This window comes from Hyla sarda, chromosome 8, assembly GCF_029499605.1.
Source record: "Hyla sarda isolate aHylSar1 chromosome 8, aHylSar1.hap1, whole genome shotgun sequence".
In the NCBI taxonomy this organism is placed as follows: Eukaryota; Metazoa; Chordata; class Amphibia; order Anura; family Hylidae; genus Hyla; species Hyla sarda.
Window position 1 is genome coordinate 40,917,597 of NC_079196.1, and position 16,671 is coordinate 40,934,267.

Sequence of the window (16,671 nt, forward strand, 5' to 3'; positions counted from 1 at the left end):
GCTGGACGATCGTCCAGCCAATAGCAGCCGGCGGGGGAGGGGTTAACTGCATCTTCTTGCAGCTCTGCCCGTTAGCTGAGTTCAGTCAGCGGGCAAAGCTGCTCGGAGGTGCCAGTGAGGATTGGAGCCCCCTCAGGACCGACGATCCCCCATAGAGCAGGGACAGAAAAACCCCCAGGGAAAGGTAGGAAAAAATAGTGTAAAACAGTAAAATAAAAGTAAAAAAAAAAAATCCCCCCCCCCCTGACCCCCTAATAGGTCCCCAAGGGTCTGCCTGAGATTTTTTAGCTTGACCTGGGCCCTATTAGGGGTTCAGGGCGCTGCATTTGGCCCCCCTTTTTTTTTTGGCCGCAGCTGTTTATTTTTGTTCATATAACGGTGTGTGATTTCTAATCACACACCGTTATATATATAGTATACACCAAGCACACACACTACATACATCCCCGCCACCCCCCACACACACCCCCTCCCACCCCTCTCCCCCACCACCGCCCCCCGCCACCGTAGAAAAAGGCGATGGCTCGCCGGGCATTTTCGGTAGCGGAGGCATACGCTTTTCTTGCCTCCGACTCCGAATCTGTCAGTGAGGACGATGAAGATCCAACATTCCTGTGTTCTTCATCGTCCTCCTCATCATCTAGTACTGATGATGAGCCCCCTGCACGGCGGCGGAGACGCCGCCAGGCGAGGCCACTCACCCCCCATGAAAGTGCCCCAGTGGCTGGCACTAGTGCGAGTGGTGATGCCGCTCGTACTAGGAGTCCGACCCCCCAGGCAATTTTACCGGAGCTCCCTTCCGGTGAACCTGTCTGGAGACCCCCAGAGGGTTATCAGCCACGGATTCCGGAGTTTGTTGGCGACTCCGGAATCCGGATTGACACGGCTGGATTCACTGAATTTGACTTTTTCAGTTATTTTTTCAGTGAGAGCCTGGTCAATCACATGGTGGAGCAGACGAATCTGTACGCCAGGCAGTTCATCGCCCACCACCCTGATTCTTTTTTGGCCAGGTCCAATGAATGGTACGCTGTCAGTGCAGCAGAAATGAGGACATTTTGGGGCCTCTTGCTGCACATGGGCCTGATCAAAAAGCCAAGTGTCAGGCAGTACTGGAGCGGGGACGTCCTATACCAGACCCCGCTGTACAGTATGGCCATGGCACGGAAGCGGTTCGAGGCCATTCGGAAATGCCTGCATTATGCAGATAATGCGGCATGTCCACCCCGAAGTGATCCCACCTATGACCGGCTTTACAAAGTGAGGCCGGTCATCGATCACTTTGGGGCCAAATTTTTGGAGGCCTATGTACCGCTTAGGGAGCTCTCTGTAGATGAGTCTCTCATCAGTTTTAAGGGGAGACTCATCTTCCGCCAGTATATTCCCTCGAAGCGGGCGCGATATGGCGTGAAGCTATATAAACTTTGTGAGAGTACCTCCGGGTACACTCTCAAGTTTAGGGTGTATGAGGGACGAGATTCCCGTATTGAACCCCCAGATTGTTCCCCCACTCTGGGTGTTAGTGGGAAAATCGTTTGGGACCTTATGTACCCATTGCTGGATAAGGGTTACCACGTGTACGTGGACAACTTTTATACCAGCATCCCTCTCTTCACATCCCTTGCCGCCAGATCGACGTCCGCTTGTGGGACCGTGCGGAAGAATCAGAGAGGCCTCCCTCTAAATTTTGTTCAGACACCTATGCCCAAGGGTGAGTCCCGTGCCCTTACCCATGAAAACCTGTTGCTGGTCAAGTATAAGGATAAGAGGGATGTCCTTATGCTGACCACTATTCATGGTAACGGCAGCTCACCTGTCCCTGTGCGAGGTACCACAACAACGGTCCTCAAGCCCGATTGTATTCTGGACTACAATCGGTATATGGGGGGAGTTGATCTTTCTGATCAAATCCTGAAGCCATATAACGCCATGCGGAAAACACGTGTATGGTACAAGAAAGTTGCGGTCTACTTGGTACAGGTTGCCATGTACAACTCTTTTGTACTGTACCAGAACGCTGGCAACACAGGGACATACCTTCAGTTCCAAGAAGAAGTCCTAAAGGTCCTGATCTTTGCTGACCGGGAAAGAGCAGGCCGGAGTTCAGAAGGAACTGGAGTAATAGGTGCCAGGATCGTCCCAGGCCAACACTTTCCAGGTGAGGTCCCCCACACTGGAAAGAAGGGACGATCCCAGAAAAAATGCAGAGTGTGTAACAGGAGGGGGATTCGGAAGGACACCACCTATCAATGTGACACTTGCCCCGATCTTCCAGGCCTCAGCATTAAAAACTGCTTCAGGGAGTATCACACTTCCATGCAGTACTAAATTTTCCCTTTTCATTTTAATTTTCCATAATTTGACCCCAATGTACCAAGTCCAGAGTACATTCCAAGTTTTAACCCCATAAACCACTAAATTGCCCAAAAAACTCTCATAAAAAAAAAAAAAAAAACTGATAAGACCTCTGGGGGTATTTTTTTCTCTGGGTCATGGGTCACTGAGTCACTATCATCGGGGACTTTTTATGTTGCCTGAAATGTGCAGTGCTCTCTATCTCCACCTGAGCGGGGTGCGCATTTGAGGCAACATGTTAGGGACGGCCATACACATCACATTCCCAGAATGATGATTCAGAGCATAGGGTTTGGGGTGGGCATATTTTTTAGTTTTGGCTATGCTCTGGGTCATCATTCTGGGAACATAACCTGTTTTATCCTTTTATGTCCCACTGTACCCCTTGTTAGTTATTAGCGTACCCCATATAATGCCCCTTGAGGGGGGGTCCCACTGTTCTGGCTCCATAGGCAGAAGCTCAAGGCCCCTGACTGCCCTCCTGTTCCTCCGTGACCAGTGTGCACCCGGAGATCTGTTTTACGCCCAGATATGAGGTATGTCCTTTTTCCAAAGAAATGTATTTACATTTTTTGCTTTTCTGGCAGTAAATGCGACATGCCCCCCCCCCCCCCCATTTCAGCAAAATTAGCAAATGTGACTCTTTCTCTTCTGAGCATTGTAGCGCTCCTGCAGTGCATTTGACATCCACTTATGGGGTACCTCCATACTCAGAAGAGATGGGGTTACAAATTTTGGGGGGTATTTTATGCTATTAACCCTTGCAAAAATGTGAAATTTGGGGGGAAACACACATTTTAGTGAAAAAAATATATATTTTTTTTACATATGCAAAAGTCGTGAAACCCCTGTGAGGTATTAAGGCTCACTTTATTCCTTGTTACGTTCCTCAAGGGGTCTAGTTTCCAAAATGGTATGCCATGTGTTTTTTTTTTTGCTGTTCTCGCACCATAGGGGCTTCCTAAATGCAACATGCCCCCCGAGCAAAATTTGCTCTCAAAAAGCCAAATATGACTCCTTCTCTTCTGAGCATTGTAGTTCACCCGAAGTGCACTTCAGGTATACTTATGGGGTACCTCCATACTCAGAAGAGATGGAGTTACAAATTTGGGGGGGTATTTTCTGCTATTAACCCTTGCAAAAATTTGAAATTTGGGGGGAAACACACATTTTAGTGAAAAAAATATATATTTTTTTTACATATGCAAAAGTCGTGAAACCCCTGTGGGGTATTAAGGCTCACTTTATTCCTTGTTACGTTCCTCAAGGGGTCTAGTTTCCAAAATGGTATGCCATGTGTTTTTTTTTTGCTGTTCTGGCACCATAGGGGCTTCCTAAATACAACATGCCCCCGGAGCAAAATTTGCTCTCAAAAAGCCAAATATGACTCCTTCTCTTCTGAGCATTGTAGTTCGCCCAAAGTGCACTTCATGTCAACTTATGGGGTACCTCCATACTCAGAAGAGATGGGGTTACAAATTTTGGGGGGTATTTTCTGCTATTAACCCTTGCAAAAATGTGAAATTTGGGGGGAAACACACATTTTAGTGAAAAAAATATATATTTTTTTTACATATGCAAAAGTCGTGAAACCCCTGTGGGGTATTAAGGCTCACTTTATTCCTTGTTACGTTCCTCAAGGGGTCTAGTTTCCAAAATGGTATGCCATGTGTTTTTTTTTTGCTGTTCTGGCACCATAGGGGCTTCCTAAATGTGACATGCCCCCCAAAAACCATTTCAGAAAAACTCACTCATCAAAATGCCACTGTCGCTCCTTCCCTTATGAGCCCTCTACTGCGCCCGCCGAACACTTGACATACACATATGAGGTATGTCCTTACTCGAGAGAAATTGGGTTACACATTTTAAGAAAATTTCTCTCTTTTTACCCCTTGTAAAAATGCAAAAACTGGGTTTACAAGAACATGCGAGTGTAAAAAATGAAGATTTTGAATTTTCTCCTTCAACTTGCGGCTATTCCTGTGAAACACCAAAAGGGTTAACAAACCTTTTGAATGTCATTTTGAATACTTTGAGGGGTGCAGTTTTTATAATGGTGTCATTTATGGGGTATTTCTAATAAGAAGGCCCCTCAAATCCACTTCTAAACAGAACTGGTCCCTGAAAAAATCAAATTTTGAAAATTTTGTGAAAAATTGGAAAATTGCTGCTGAACTTTGAAGCCCTCTGATGTCTTTCAAAAGTAAAAACTTGTCAACTTTATGATGCAAACATAAAGTAGACATATTTTATATGTGAATCAATATATAATTTATTTGGAATATAGATTTTCCTTATAAGCAGAGAGCTTCAAAGTTAAAAAAATGCTAAATTTTAAATTTTTTCATCATATTTTGGAATTTTTCACCAAGAAATGATACAAGTATCGACAAACTTTTACTGCTAACATAAAGTAGAATATGTCACGAAAAAACAATCTCGGAATCAGAATAAAAGGTAAAAGCATCCCAGAGTTATTAATGCTTGAAGTGACAGTGGTCAGATGTTAAAAAAATGGCCGGGTCCTTAAGGTATATTTGGGCTGGGTCCTTAAGGGGTTAAAAGTGAAAGAAGCGATCTGATTGGTTGCTATGGGCAACTGCACTGCTCTTACTCTGCACAGGTTTTGATAAATTTCTCCCTTTTTATGTGATCACGGGGGGGTCCAACCTCCTGCAATCTCCAGAACGGTGCCCCCAAATCTCCCCACTGCATGCAGTGCAGGGTCTACACACATTCCATGTACCTGGCGTATCTCTAGCACTCCCATAGAGAATGCATGGAGCGCATGCCAACCTAGCACTCCATGCAGCCAGGAGATTTGGGTGCCCCATTCTGACTAATGCATGGGGTCGCCTTTCCCCTATTCCAGGGGATACCTATCCCCTATCCCAGTCTTTCCCCACCAGAGTTCCTCTAGGTGTTGCAAAACTACAACTCCCAGCAGGCCCAGACAGCCTTTGGCATGATCGGAGTTGTAGTTTTGTAAAAGCTGGGGGTACACTGGTTTGGAAATACAACCCTATCCTGTGAATAGGGGATACGTTGTAAAACACTGGATAACCCATTTAAAGGGGGTGTCCAGGAATGAGAAGCCAGAGCTCATTTCTTCCAATAGCAGTGCCACCCCTGTCCTCAGGCTGTGTGTAGTATTGCAGCTCAGTTCCATTGAGACAAGCTGTAATACCACACATAACCTGAGGACAAGAGTGGCGCTGTTTTTGAACGAAATTAACTCTGCTTTTCTACTCCTGGATAACCCCTTAAATATTCCCCCATAGTATCTGTCTTCTAGGTTACACCTTTGTACTTCACATAACTCCTAATTCTGTAATAATATTCATAATATTACACAACAGTGATAAAATGCAATGTATCCCCAAACCTTAGAGTTACTTGTTTTGTGGATAGGTGTACTGAGAATGATCACTAGAGGTCTCTACTTGCTGCTGACCACTGGCCTCCTGCTAAAAAAAGAAAAAAAAGAATATGTTAGCATATGTCAATGAGCGCAATACCAAAAAGCGCATGACAGATATGTTCAATACTGGAACATATTGTACGGAAAGAATACATTTATCTTTACAATGCATTTTAATGAAATCTATTGTCCTCTGTTATCAGCCTTTCCAGAATGGTGGGGGGTAGGAGACTAGATTAGATACATTACCATGTTTATTTATTTATTTTTTTATGTAGTTTTTTAAACCAAAGCCAAGAATGGACTAAAAATTTTCTGTACATACACCTGTCCTCCATTTATGGTCCACTCCTGGTATTGAAGGGAAGTGAGGAAAAGGAACTCCAAAGATGGCGCTATCCCGGATAAGTAGCATAAATGGCTTTCTAATTAGGCAAACCGTAGTTTATTATAAAAGACAGTTTAAGACTTTATTATAAAATACCATTTTACATGTACATCCAAGGCAAGACGCTTTTCGGGTAATATCAGGCTCGCAGCCTCTATATATATTCAAAAAAGAGCGCCAATAGGCCACTGTGCTATCCTATGGTATAACAACATTGTGATGTATACAGATATATACAGATCTCATTTATTAAAAAAAAAAGCCGGGATAAATGGCAATAAATCAGACACCCATACTGACCTCAACAGAAACTGCAGCTGTCTGGACGTGTGTGTATTGTGGGATGTACGCCCCTTGCATAGCTGTTGTTGCAGGCATATACTGGAAAAACATGAAAAAAAATTAGTTTGCATGCAATTTTGCATAATAAAATTCAAGGGCTTTTTTTGTGTTAATAAGTTCTATTAATTTGCTTAAAGGGGTACTCCGGTGGAATTTTTTTTTTTTTTTTTTTAAACAACTGGTGCCAGAAAATTAAACAGATTTGTAAATTATTTCTGTTTAAAAATCTTAATCCTTCCAGTACTTATCAGCTGCTGTATGCGGACCTCCAGAAGTTGCAAAACCACAACTCCCAGCATGCCCCATGCTGGGTGTTGTAGTTTTGGAACCTCTGGAGGTCCGCAGGTTGAAGACCACTGAGGCCTTTGTCATCATCCAGCCCCCCCCCCTCCCCTTTTGTTTTGTATTCGCCTCCCCTTGGCAGGAAGTTAGGGTGAGCTGGTCCGGGCCATCTATGCTGCAGGGACCGTCCGGTGGGGAGGGCTAGTCGTTCCGGGCTGTCCATCTTCATCGAGAGGCCCTCTTCTCCGCTCCGGGCCCGGCCCCGGACTAGTGACGTTGCAGGCCCGAAGCGCGGAGAAGAGGCCTCCCTGGTGAAAATGGACAGCCCGCAACGATTAACCCTCCCCATCGGACGGTTCCTGCAGCATAAATGGCCCGGACCAGCTCACCCTTCCTTCCCGCTGAAGGGAGGAGAGTACAAAACAAAAGGGGGGAGGGGGGGCAGGATGATGACAAAGGCCGCAGTGGTCTTAAACCTGCGGACCTCCAGAGGTATCAAAACTACAACTCCCAGCATGCCCGGACAGCCGATGGCTGTCCGGGCATGCTGGGAGTTGTAGTTTTGCAACATCTGGAGGTCCACAGGTTGAAGACCACTGATGAAGGGGGGGGGGGGATGATGACGGGGGTCTGGATGATTACATGGGGGGGATGATGTATTTCCCACCCTAGGCTTATAGTCGAGTCAATAACTTTTCCTGGGTTTTTGGGGGTGAAATTAAGGGCCTCGGCTTATACTCGAGTATGTACGGTATATGCAATAGTTACTTCATCTCACGCTCCAGCTTCTGGTTGGTTACAACTTTTTTTTTTCCCATAGGGAATCACCGAAGATGTGGTGCAAATGACCGTAATGCTGCAATGTTATGGTGACACCTCAGAGAGGAAGCTGGAACAATGGGGTTCCTTATAACTATATAGAATCGTTTTACCATGACAAGCAAATCTTCTGGGTGTTGTGCCAGTCCCCTTAATTGTGTCACCCGCTATGGGTTTGGTATAACTTAATCGTATGAGTCAGGACCCACAGGGGGGTACGACCCATTATCCGTACAGGTGTGGTATCGCTTTAACAGGACGCCACTCCTTTATTGTGTCACTCGCTAAATCTTTGGAGATAATGACATCTCTTAAAGAGGAAGGAAGCCGAACCAGCTCCCATTTTATAGGGGATTGCGTTTGATTGACAGGAGCTTATCTATCGCATTCTTTAAAAATGATGTCAAAATATTCAATGGAACAGGCGAGAAAATTGTAAAATGTAGAATGGATTTGTTTACATTATTATTTACTACCAAAAGATTTACATTCTTATATATTGATTTAAAAGATAAATAAATAAAAAAAGATATAATGATATACACGCACACACACATCATATGTCACTTTAGGACAGTGGTCTTCAACCTGCGGACCTCCAGCTGTTGCAAAACTACAACTCCCAGCATGCCCGGACAGCCGTTGGCTGTCCGGGCATGTTGGGAGTTGTAGTTTTGCAACATCTGGAGGTCCGCAAGTTGGAGACCACTGCTTTAGGATATCTATAAGGATTAGAGATGAGCGAACTTACAGTAAATTCGATTCGTCACAAACTTCTCGGCTCGGCAGTTGATGACTTATCCTGCATAAATTAGTTCAGCTTTCTGGTGTTCCGGTGGCTGGAGACTCTTTCCTAGGACTGTATCCACCTTTTCCAGCCCACAGGAGCACCGGAAAGCTGAACTAATTTATGCAGGAAAAGTCAGCAACCGCCGAGCCGAGAAGTTTGTGACGAATCGAATTTACTGTAAGTTCGCTCATCTCTAATAAGGATGTTAAAGGGGTACTCCGGTTTTTCCTTTGCCGATCATAAGTTAAAGGGGTTATCCAGGAAAAACATTTTTTTTATTTTTTTTAAATCAACTGGTGCCAGAAAGTTAAACAGATTTGTAAATTACTTCTATAAAAAAAAATCTTAATCCTTCCTGTACTTATTAGCTGCTGAATACTACAGAGGAAATTCTTTTCTTTTTGAAACTCAGAGCTGTCTGCTGACATCATGAGCACAGTGCTCTCTGCTGACATCTCTGTCCATTTTAGGTACTGTCCAGAGCAGCATATGTTTGCTATGGGGATTTCCTTTTACCCTGGACAGTTCCTAAAATGGACAGAGATGTCAGCAGAGAGCTCAGTGTTTCAAACGGAAAAGAATTTCCACTGTATTATTCAGCAGCTAATAAGTACAGGAAGGATTAAGATTTTTGTTAATAGAAGTAATTTACAAATCTGTTTAACTTTCTGGCACCAGTTGATTTAAAAAAAATAAAAAAAGTTTTTTTTACCGGAGTACCCCTTTAGAGGGCTTGTAAATTATTAGACATGTTTTAGGTATTGTCTTTTAGTCCTACTCAAGTGATGGGGCTGGGCCGCAATAATAATATAGCCCATGGTAAGGAATGACACTGTTTTTTGGGGCAAAAAAAAATATAACAGTCATGAATAAACGCTTAAAGGGGTACTCTGGAGAAAAAAAATCTTCTTTTTAATCAACTGGTGCCAGAAAGTTTAACAGATTTGTAAATGACTTCTATTAAAAAATCTTTACCCTTCCAGTACTTTTTAGCAGCTGTATGCAACAGAGGAAATTCTTTTATTTTTTAATAAATTTTTTATCTTGTCCACAGTGCTCTCTGCTGACACCTCTGTCCGTGTCAGGAACTGTCCAGAGTAGGAGAAAATCCCCATAGCAAACCTATGCTGCTCTGGACAGTTCCTGACACGGTCAGAGGTGTCAGCAGAAAGCACTGTGGACAAGACAAAAAATAAATTCAAAAAGAAAATTTCCTCTGTAGAATACAGCTGCTAATAAGTACTGGAAGGATTAAGATTTTTAATTTTAGTCATTTACAAATCTGTTGATTTAAAAAAAAAAAAATAAATAAATAATGTTTTCTACCGGAGTACCCCTTTGAAGAAGAAGAACTTCTGGGATAGTACATGTTACCCCTTCTCAGAGCGGGATATGACAGAGCAGTGTTTCCCAACCAGCATGCCTCCAACTGTTGCAAACTACAAAACCTAGCATGCTGGTTGGGAAACACTGTGACAGAGGGAGAGAAGTTACCCTTTGCGATTTAATTTGGAGCAGGATTTCTTAAAGGGATACTTAAAGAAAAAAAAAATATTTCAAATCAACTGGTGCCAGAAAGTTAAAACAGATTGGTAAATTACTTCTATTTAAAAATCTTAATCCTCCGAGTACTTATCAACTGCTGTATGCTCCCGAAGAAGGGTTCTCTGCTGCCACCCCTGTCCGTGTCAGGAACTGCCCAGAGGAGGAGAGGTTTACTATGGGAATTTGCTCTTGTTCTAAACAGGTGTCAGCAGAAAGCATTGTGGTCAGATTGGAAAGAACTACACAACTTCCTGTGGAGCATACAGCAGCTGATAAGTACTGGAAGGATTAAGATTTTTAATTAGAAGTAATTTACAAATCTGTTTCACTTTCTGGCACCAGTTGATTTGAAAACATGTTTTTTTCCTCTGTAGTACCCCTTTAACAAAAAGAAGAGTAATTCCTTAAAGGACTCCTAGGAGAGACAGTAAGAGTCCTGATGACTCCACCCACAAAAGCTGATCGAAATCTTTCATTGTACCAGTGAGTATATAGAGAAGGCTGTAAATCACTGTGTATATATAGAGGAGGCTTCCTGTCTCTCCTAGGAGTCCTGTCTGGATTTATTCTGCTTTTTACACAGAAATCCTCCTCCAAATCATATAAACCTGTATATCTCAGAGCTCAGCTTCTCTCATATCCTGTTCTTAAAGGGGTACTCCGCTGCTCAGCGTTTGGAACAAACTGTTCCGAATGCTGGAGACCGCGCCGGAAGCTTGTGATGTCATAGCCCCGCCCCATCATGTCGTCAAGCCCTGCCCCCTCAATGCAAGTCTATGGGAGGGGGCGTGGCGGATGTCACGCCCCCTCCCATAGACTTGCATTGAGGGGGTGGGGTGTGACATCATGACTGGGCGGGGCTATGACGTCACGAGCTCCCGGCACCGGCTCCAGCGTTCGGAACAGTTTGTTCCAAACGCTGAGCAGTGGAGTACCCCTTTAACAGCAAGAATCACCTGACAAGTGAATAAATATAAATAAATATAATTTTGGATATTTATTTAGAGTAGTTTTTTTTATTGTAATACTTAATAATTGAACGGCACATCACAATATTAAACTCCATCTACCGCTTCACCCATTTTAGAACGTTAGTTTATTTCCCACTTCCAACCTGCAGATGTCACTGTTTGCAAAAACATCTATGAAAGCCTTTTGTCCTGTGTCTACTATACAACGTTCTGTCCATGAAATCCATGCAAAGACGCTGCTAACTAGTGACACCTACAGGCTAGAGCAAGTAACAGCCTACTGACAATAATAACTCATGACGCTAATGTGGAAGCATCCGTCAAATATCACAATGACAATATGTGAAAGAACGCACAAATTAAAACCTACTATTTAGAACCGATCCCTATAATAAGGCAGAGAACAACAGGTTCCCTTCTCTGTTGTCGAGATGAGATTGAAATGAACATAGGAGGGATAACGCAACAGCTGAATAAATGATAAGCTTTGCATGGAGCTCAGGGAGCGGGGCTAATTTTGGAAGTTACAGGGAATTCAATCAGGCGCCCATTATCTGCTTCCCTCTCTGAATGTGCATTAAAAAGTCATAAAACACACGGGCACGGTACAGAACGTCTGCTCTGATCATTTCCGAGCCGCCGGTTATTTTGGAAACAGTGAGCTCATGGTCCTTGTTGTCACATAAATCCCACCTCTCCGAAACTTAAAATATGCATCAGATCCAGCATGGCTGAGAAAACAGGCTCTGTGTCGAGTGAATTATACTACACGGAGATCTGGAAGCCAGACGTGTAACTGAGAATACGATCTGCCGCCATGACGGACGGCCATGCCGACATATTTGGTGCCTTCAGTTATTATTGAGATGGACACTTACTGTTCCACTGCTGCTCAATGACAGGTGACTCATCTGCTGGGTCAGGGGACTCATCATGGACGCCGGCTGTAGTGACATGGTATGGTCCATGGAGGGAGTTAGCACGGCCCCCTAAAAAATATAAACAACAAGAAATTAGATCTTAGGACCAATTCCATAGAATAATCACATACAAATCTATACATTCCCTGAATAAGAGATTACAAATATCCAGAGGTCCCCAACCCAGTTGTTAAGACCCACCGGTTCAGTGTGCCTATCTAACCACACCGTCACAGATGTGCTAAGCGGTCTCTCTAAAGCAGAGGCCACCAATCCAGTCCTTAAAGGGGTACTCCGGCGCTTAGACATCTTATCCCCTATCCTTTGGATAGGGGATAAGATTTCTGATCGCTGGGGTCCCGCGGGGACCCCCGCGATCAGGCATCTTATCCCCTATCCTTTGGATAGGGGTTAAGATGTCTAAGCGCCTGAGTACCACTTTAAAGGGGTACTCAACAGAGACAAGCCTCAAACCTTCTAGCACAAAGTGATGAGACTAAAATTGAACTGTTTGGAAACAACAATCAGCAAGGCCTATGATGAAAGGTCCACCATTCCTACTGTGAAACATGGTGGTGGATCGGTGATGTTTCGGGGATGTGTACGCTACAAAAGTCACAGGAAATGTGGTCAGAATTGATGGCAATAAGAGTGCAGTAATGTATCAACAAATATTGGCAGACAATTTGCACTCATCATCCAAGAAGCTGCGCATGGGACGTACTTGGACATTCCAACATGACTATGATCCAAAACACAAGGCCAAATCGACCTGTTATTGGCTACAGCAAAATAAAGGGAAGGTTCTGGAGCGGCCATCTCAGTCTCCAGACCTCAATATCATTGAGACACTCTGTGGAGACCTCAAACGTGCAGTTCATGCGAGACCGCCCCAGAATTTAGGAGAACTGGAGGCTTTTTGCCAGAAAGAATTGGCAGCTTTACCATCTGAGAAGATCAAGAGCCTCATCCACAACTACCACAAAAGACTTCAAGCTGTCGTTGATGTTAAAGGGGCAATATATGGTATTAAAGGAGATGTCCGGTACGGACTATTCTTATTCCATCCTGCCTAGGCTTCAAAAAAAAAGAGAAAACAAACTTTCACTTACCTTCCTATGTTCCCCCGGAGCTCCGCAACAGCTGATCGGTCGGCCGGGCTGTCGGCTTCCTACTTCCTTTTAGCCCGGGATGTCACATGGCGCTTCAGCTCATCACCAGATGAGGCGGGACATCTCTGCGGCTGGTGATGGGCTGAAGCGCCGCGTGACGTCCCGGGCTAAAAGGAAGTAGGAAGCCGACAGCCCGGCCGACCAATCAGCTGTTGCGGAGCTCCGGGGGAACATAGGAAGGTAAGTGAAAGTTTGTTTTCTCTTTTTTTGCAGCCCGGACAGGATGGAATAAGAATAGTCCGTACCAGACATATTCTTTAAGAATTGGGGTATGTAAACTTTTGATCAGGGTTATTTGGGTAGTTTGTGTTGTGATTATGATTTAAAAAGAGTAAACAGAGTTGTTGACAATAAATGGCTTCAGCCAATCACTAACCATGAGTGAAAGTGTTACAATTCATATTCTGTGAACAATGGTTAAGAAATCATAAATTCTGCAAGGGTATGTAAACTTATGAGCACAACTGTAGGTCCCATTAGGACCCATTCTGCATTAGTTGCTTACTTTTTTTTTATTTTTATATATATATATAGCATGTAAAATATTTCCTCACAGAGAGGAATAAAGTATTTTTCTAAGTTCTGCCGAGTAGGTTTTATTATTATTTTTTGCTAGGAACTTGTCTTGTCCGTCTTTACATTCAATCTATTTCATCAATGTCTTTGTTGCAGGAGAGTGACTATAGAGTGTTTGCTTTTCATTAGCAGAGCGGAGTCAGTCGATATATTTAGGAATACCTTTCGGATGACATCACTGGAAACGCTTGTAGATGCCTGCATTAAAGTGTCTCATAACATATTATAGCTCGAATAATTGAGGCCAATTCTCGGAATCGCCTTAATGTAGGTTTCCTAAAACTGCATGAGAAATTCTTTCATCACCCAATGCAAATTGAAGTCAAATTAGCCACTGGGATTAAAAAAAAAAAAAAAAAAAAAAAAAATCCTAACTAATTTTGCCATGAATATTTGTAAAAAAAGGGGGGGAAGAAATATAAATAAAATACATAAAGAAATATAATACAGCAGTTTACCAGGAGTGTCAGAGTACAGGTAACTTTATAAGAAAAAGAGTAACTAGTGCTGCATGTTCTTTAACACTTCCTCTCTAGAAGGAAATTGTCGAAAGCGCGGTTTGTGGTTTATGTCGCAAAGGGAAAGACAGCGTTTAGAATGACAGGAACCGGCAATCTTAATTTTTCGGGGGGAATTTTTATAAGAAGAAGCAGAACTTGGAATTGCCTAAAATAAAGATTAACAATGGGCATTATTGTTGCCAATAACAGTTGAAAATTCTATTAAGCATTTTACATTTATAGGAACTAGTTAAAGGGGTATTCCAGAATTTTTTTTTTGACTGTGCTACAGGGGCTGTAAAGTTAGTGTAATACAGAATATAGTGTGTTTGATAGCCGGTATCACAATTCAATGTGCTCTTTTAACCGATGTTCATTTTTAGCAGCATAGAAAATTTTCCCAAGTTGCAGTGCAGCCCGAGACAATACATCACTAGTCTGGTGTTAAAAGGGAGCTTATCTGTTCTTCAATGGATGGAGCGACCGATGGATGGGAGGAAGATCATTCTCCACAGGGCTGCCAGGAATTGTAGTTTCAAGCACAGCACTCATGGAAGGGAGCATAGCTGTGCTGCAATGGGTGGGAGGGAAAAAAGTAACCTCCCACTTAGAAACAAAGGATCCTGGTGATGGTAGTTGGAGAAAGGCCACAGAAACAGGAAATAGCCAGTTCATACAAACAAGCCAGCAGCATGATGGGAACACAGCACAAGGCCATTAATCACTAACACGAGCACAGATCCTTGGTAAGCATGTCCATACTGGATGACAGCTCCATTTGCTGCTAAGGGCTCACTTCCGGTTTTCTATGCTAAAGGGAGTTCCACCGGTCAGTTTGTTGGAAGGACAGGCATAGAGAAGAGAAAAACAATACTGCATGTCCTGTAAAATACCAGATACCTGACCTGCTCCAACCCATTCAGGATCTGTTTGCCGCAAAAATAAAAAAAAAAGACTAGAACGGGTCAGCCATGTGAACTAAGCCTAAGGGCTGCAGACACTACTGGATAGCTGTTAGGGATTAAAAGAAAACTGTACCTTTCCTGGATCTGATGGTGGTTGCCAAACCTATAAAATTACTTTTTTATTTCTCAGCCAAGTGTCAAGGAGGTGGGGATGAGTTGATCAAGTGCCACAGCCTGCCACACCTCTTTGGTCATCCTCACCTGCCAGACCCTCTTTGACTGACATGCAGAGCCCGTTACGTCAGTCAAAAAGGGGCTGGGAGGTGAGGGTGAGAGAGGAGGTGTGTCAGGCTTTGGCACTTGAGCACCTCCTCTCCACCTCCTTGACACTTAGCTGACAAGTGAAAAAGATGATTTTATAAGGTTGACAACCACCATCAGCTCCAGGAAAGGTACAGTATACTTTTATACCCCAACAGCTTCGAGTCTCAGGTCTCGAGGAGGTGTGCCAGACTGTGGCACTTAAGCAACTTCCCTCCACCTCCTTGACACATGGCTGAGATGTAAAAAATAAAAAGGTGATTTTATAAGTTTGGCCACCACCATCATCTCCAGTTAAGGTATAGTTTGCGTTTATACCCTAACACCTTTGAGTCTCACGTCTCGTCGTGTTTTTTTTTTTCTTCCCGAGTACTTTATCTGTAGCAAGGACCTTGTCTACATACAATATCTACCCTCCATTGTGTGAGGAATAGAGGTGCGCTTTAATAGCCTGCCAGTTCGGGAAGAATCCATCTAAGATCGTTTAGCTCTAGTGAGCGGATAGAAAAGATGTGAAAAATGAATGGTCCTGAGGCTAAATGAATAAATCTGGTGATGGTGTTTACTCAGAGAGGTGTGTTCGCCGAGCATTACAAAGGAGAACGCACGTATAAATAACAGATTCTGGGCACATTAAACAATCGCCTCCCTTACAGTACAGTATGCTTGTCAGATGCGGAGCTTATACGCAGAATCTTGGGGGCGAGTCACGTTCATCGTTTTCCCACATGGGAATTGTAACGTCATAAGGTGCATGCTGGGAATTGTACTTCACTCGCGTCTGGCTGGAGCGCCACAGGCTGCCATCCCTGCCCTTAATGAGAATCTGTCACAAGGGATCCTGTTCCTAGTTTATCACCTCATTACATGCTATCTAGTCTACCTATGTAACCACGACAAAGCTACACACACGGCGCTTCGTCCTGATATTAAAACCAGATCCGTATTCCCTATCCTGGAACCTATTTCGGAATATGGGACTGGCTGCATAACCACCTAGTAATGGCATAAGTCAGAGTTTCCCAACCAGGGTGCCTCCAGCTGTTGCAACACTACAACCCCCAGCATGCCCGGACAGCCAACGGCTGTCCGGGCATGCTGGGAGTTGTAGTTTTGCAACAGCTGGAGGCACCCTGGTTGGGAAACACTGGCATAAGTATTCTGACTAGAATGAGGTTTAATCCAATTTTGGCATATAAAAGATACTGTAATGACGAGTCGCACCCAGCACAGGAGCTGGTGGAAACACGTCCCCTCCATTCACCTCTATAGGATAAGCATAGAGATGAGCGAACTTACAGTAAATTCGATTCGTCACGAACTTCTCGGCTCGGCGGTTGCTGACTTTTCCTGCATAAATTAGT

The 16,671-nt window shown here is 43.7% G+C and overlaps 1 protein-coding gene across 13 annotated transcripts in view; it reads right to left on the minus strand.

The window, feature by feature from the left end:
• RBMS1 (RNA binding motif single stranded interacting protein 1) overlaps positions 1 to 16,671 on the minus strand; it is a 442,165-nt gene that overhangs the window by 11,425 nt on the left and 414,069 nt on the right. For 7 of the 13 annotated variants that reach the window (XM_056533366.1, XM_056533364.1, XM_056533365.1 and 4 more), the window contains 3 exons: positions 11,792 to 11,902; positions 6,465 to 6,545; positions 5,752 to 5,822 (listed from right to left, as the gene is read on the minus strand). In XM_056533366.1, coding sequence (XP_056389341.1) covers positions 5,752 to 5,822; positions 6,465 to 6,545; positions 11,792 to 11,902 — 263 coding nt within the window. Of the gene's footprint in view, positions 1 to 5,740; positions 5,823 to 6,464; positions 6,546 to 11,791; positions 11,903 to 16,671 lie in introns of all 13 variants that reach the window. The other 6 variants (XM_056533374.1, XM_056533373.1, XM_056533372.1 and 3 more) reach the window with 3 other exon arrangements.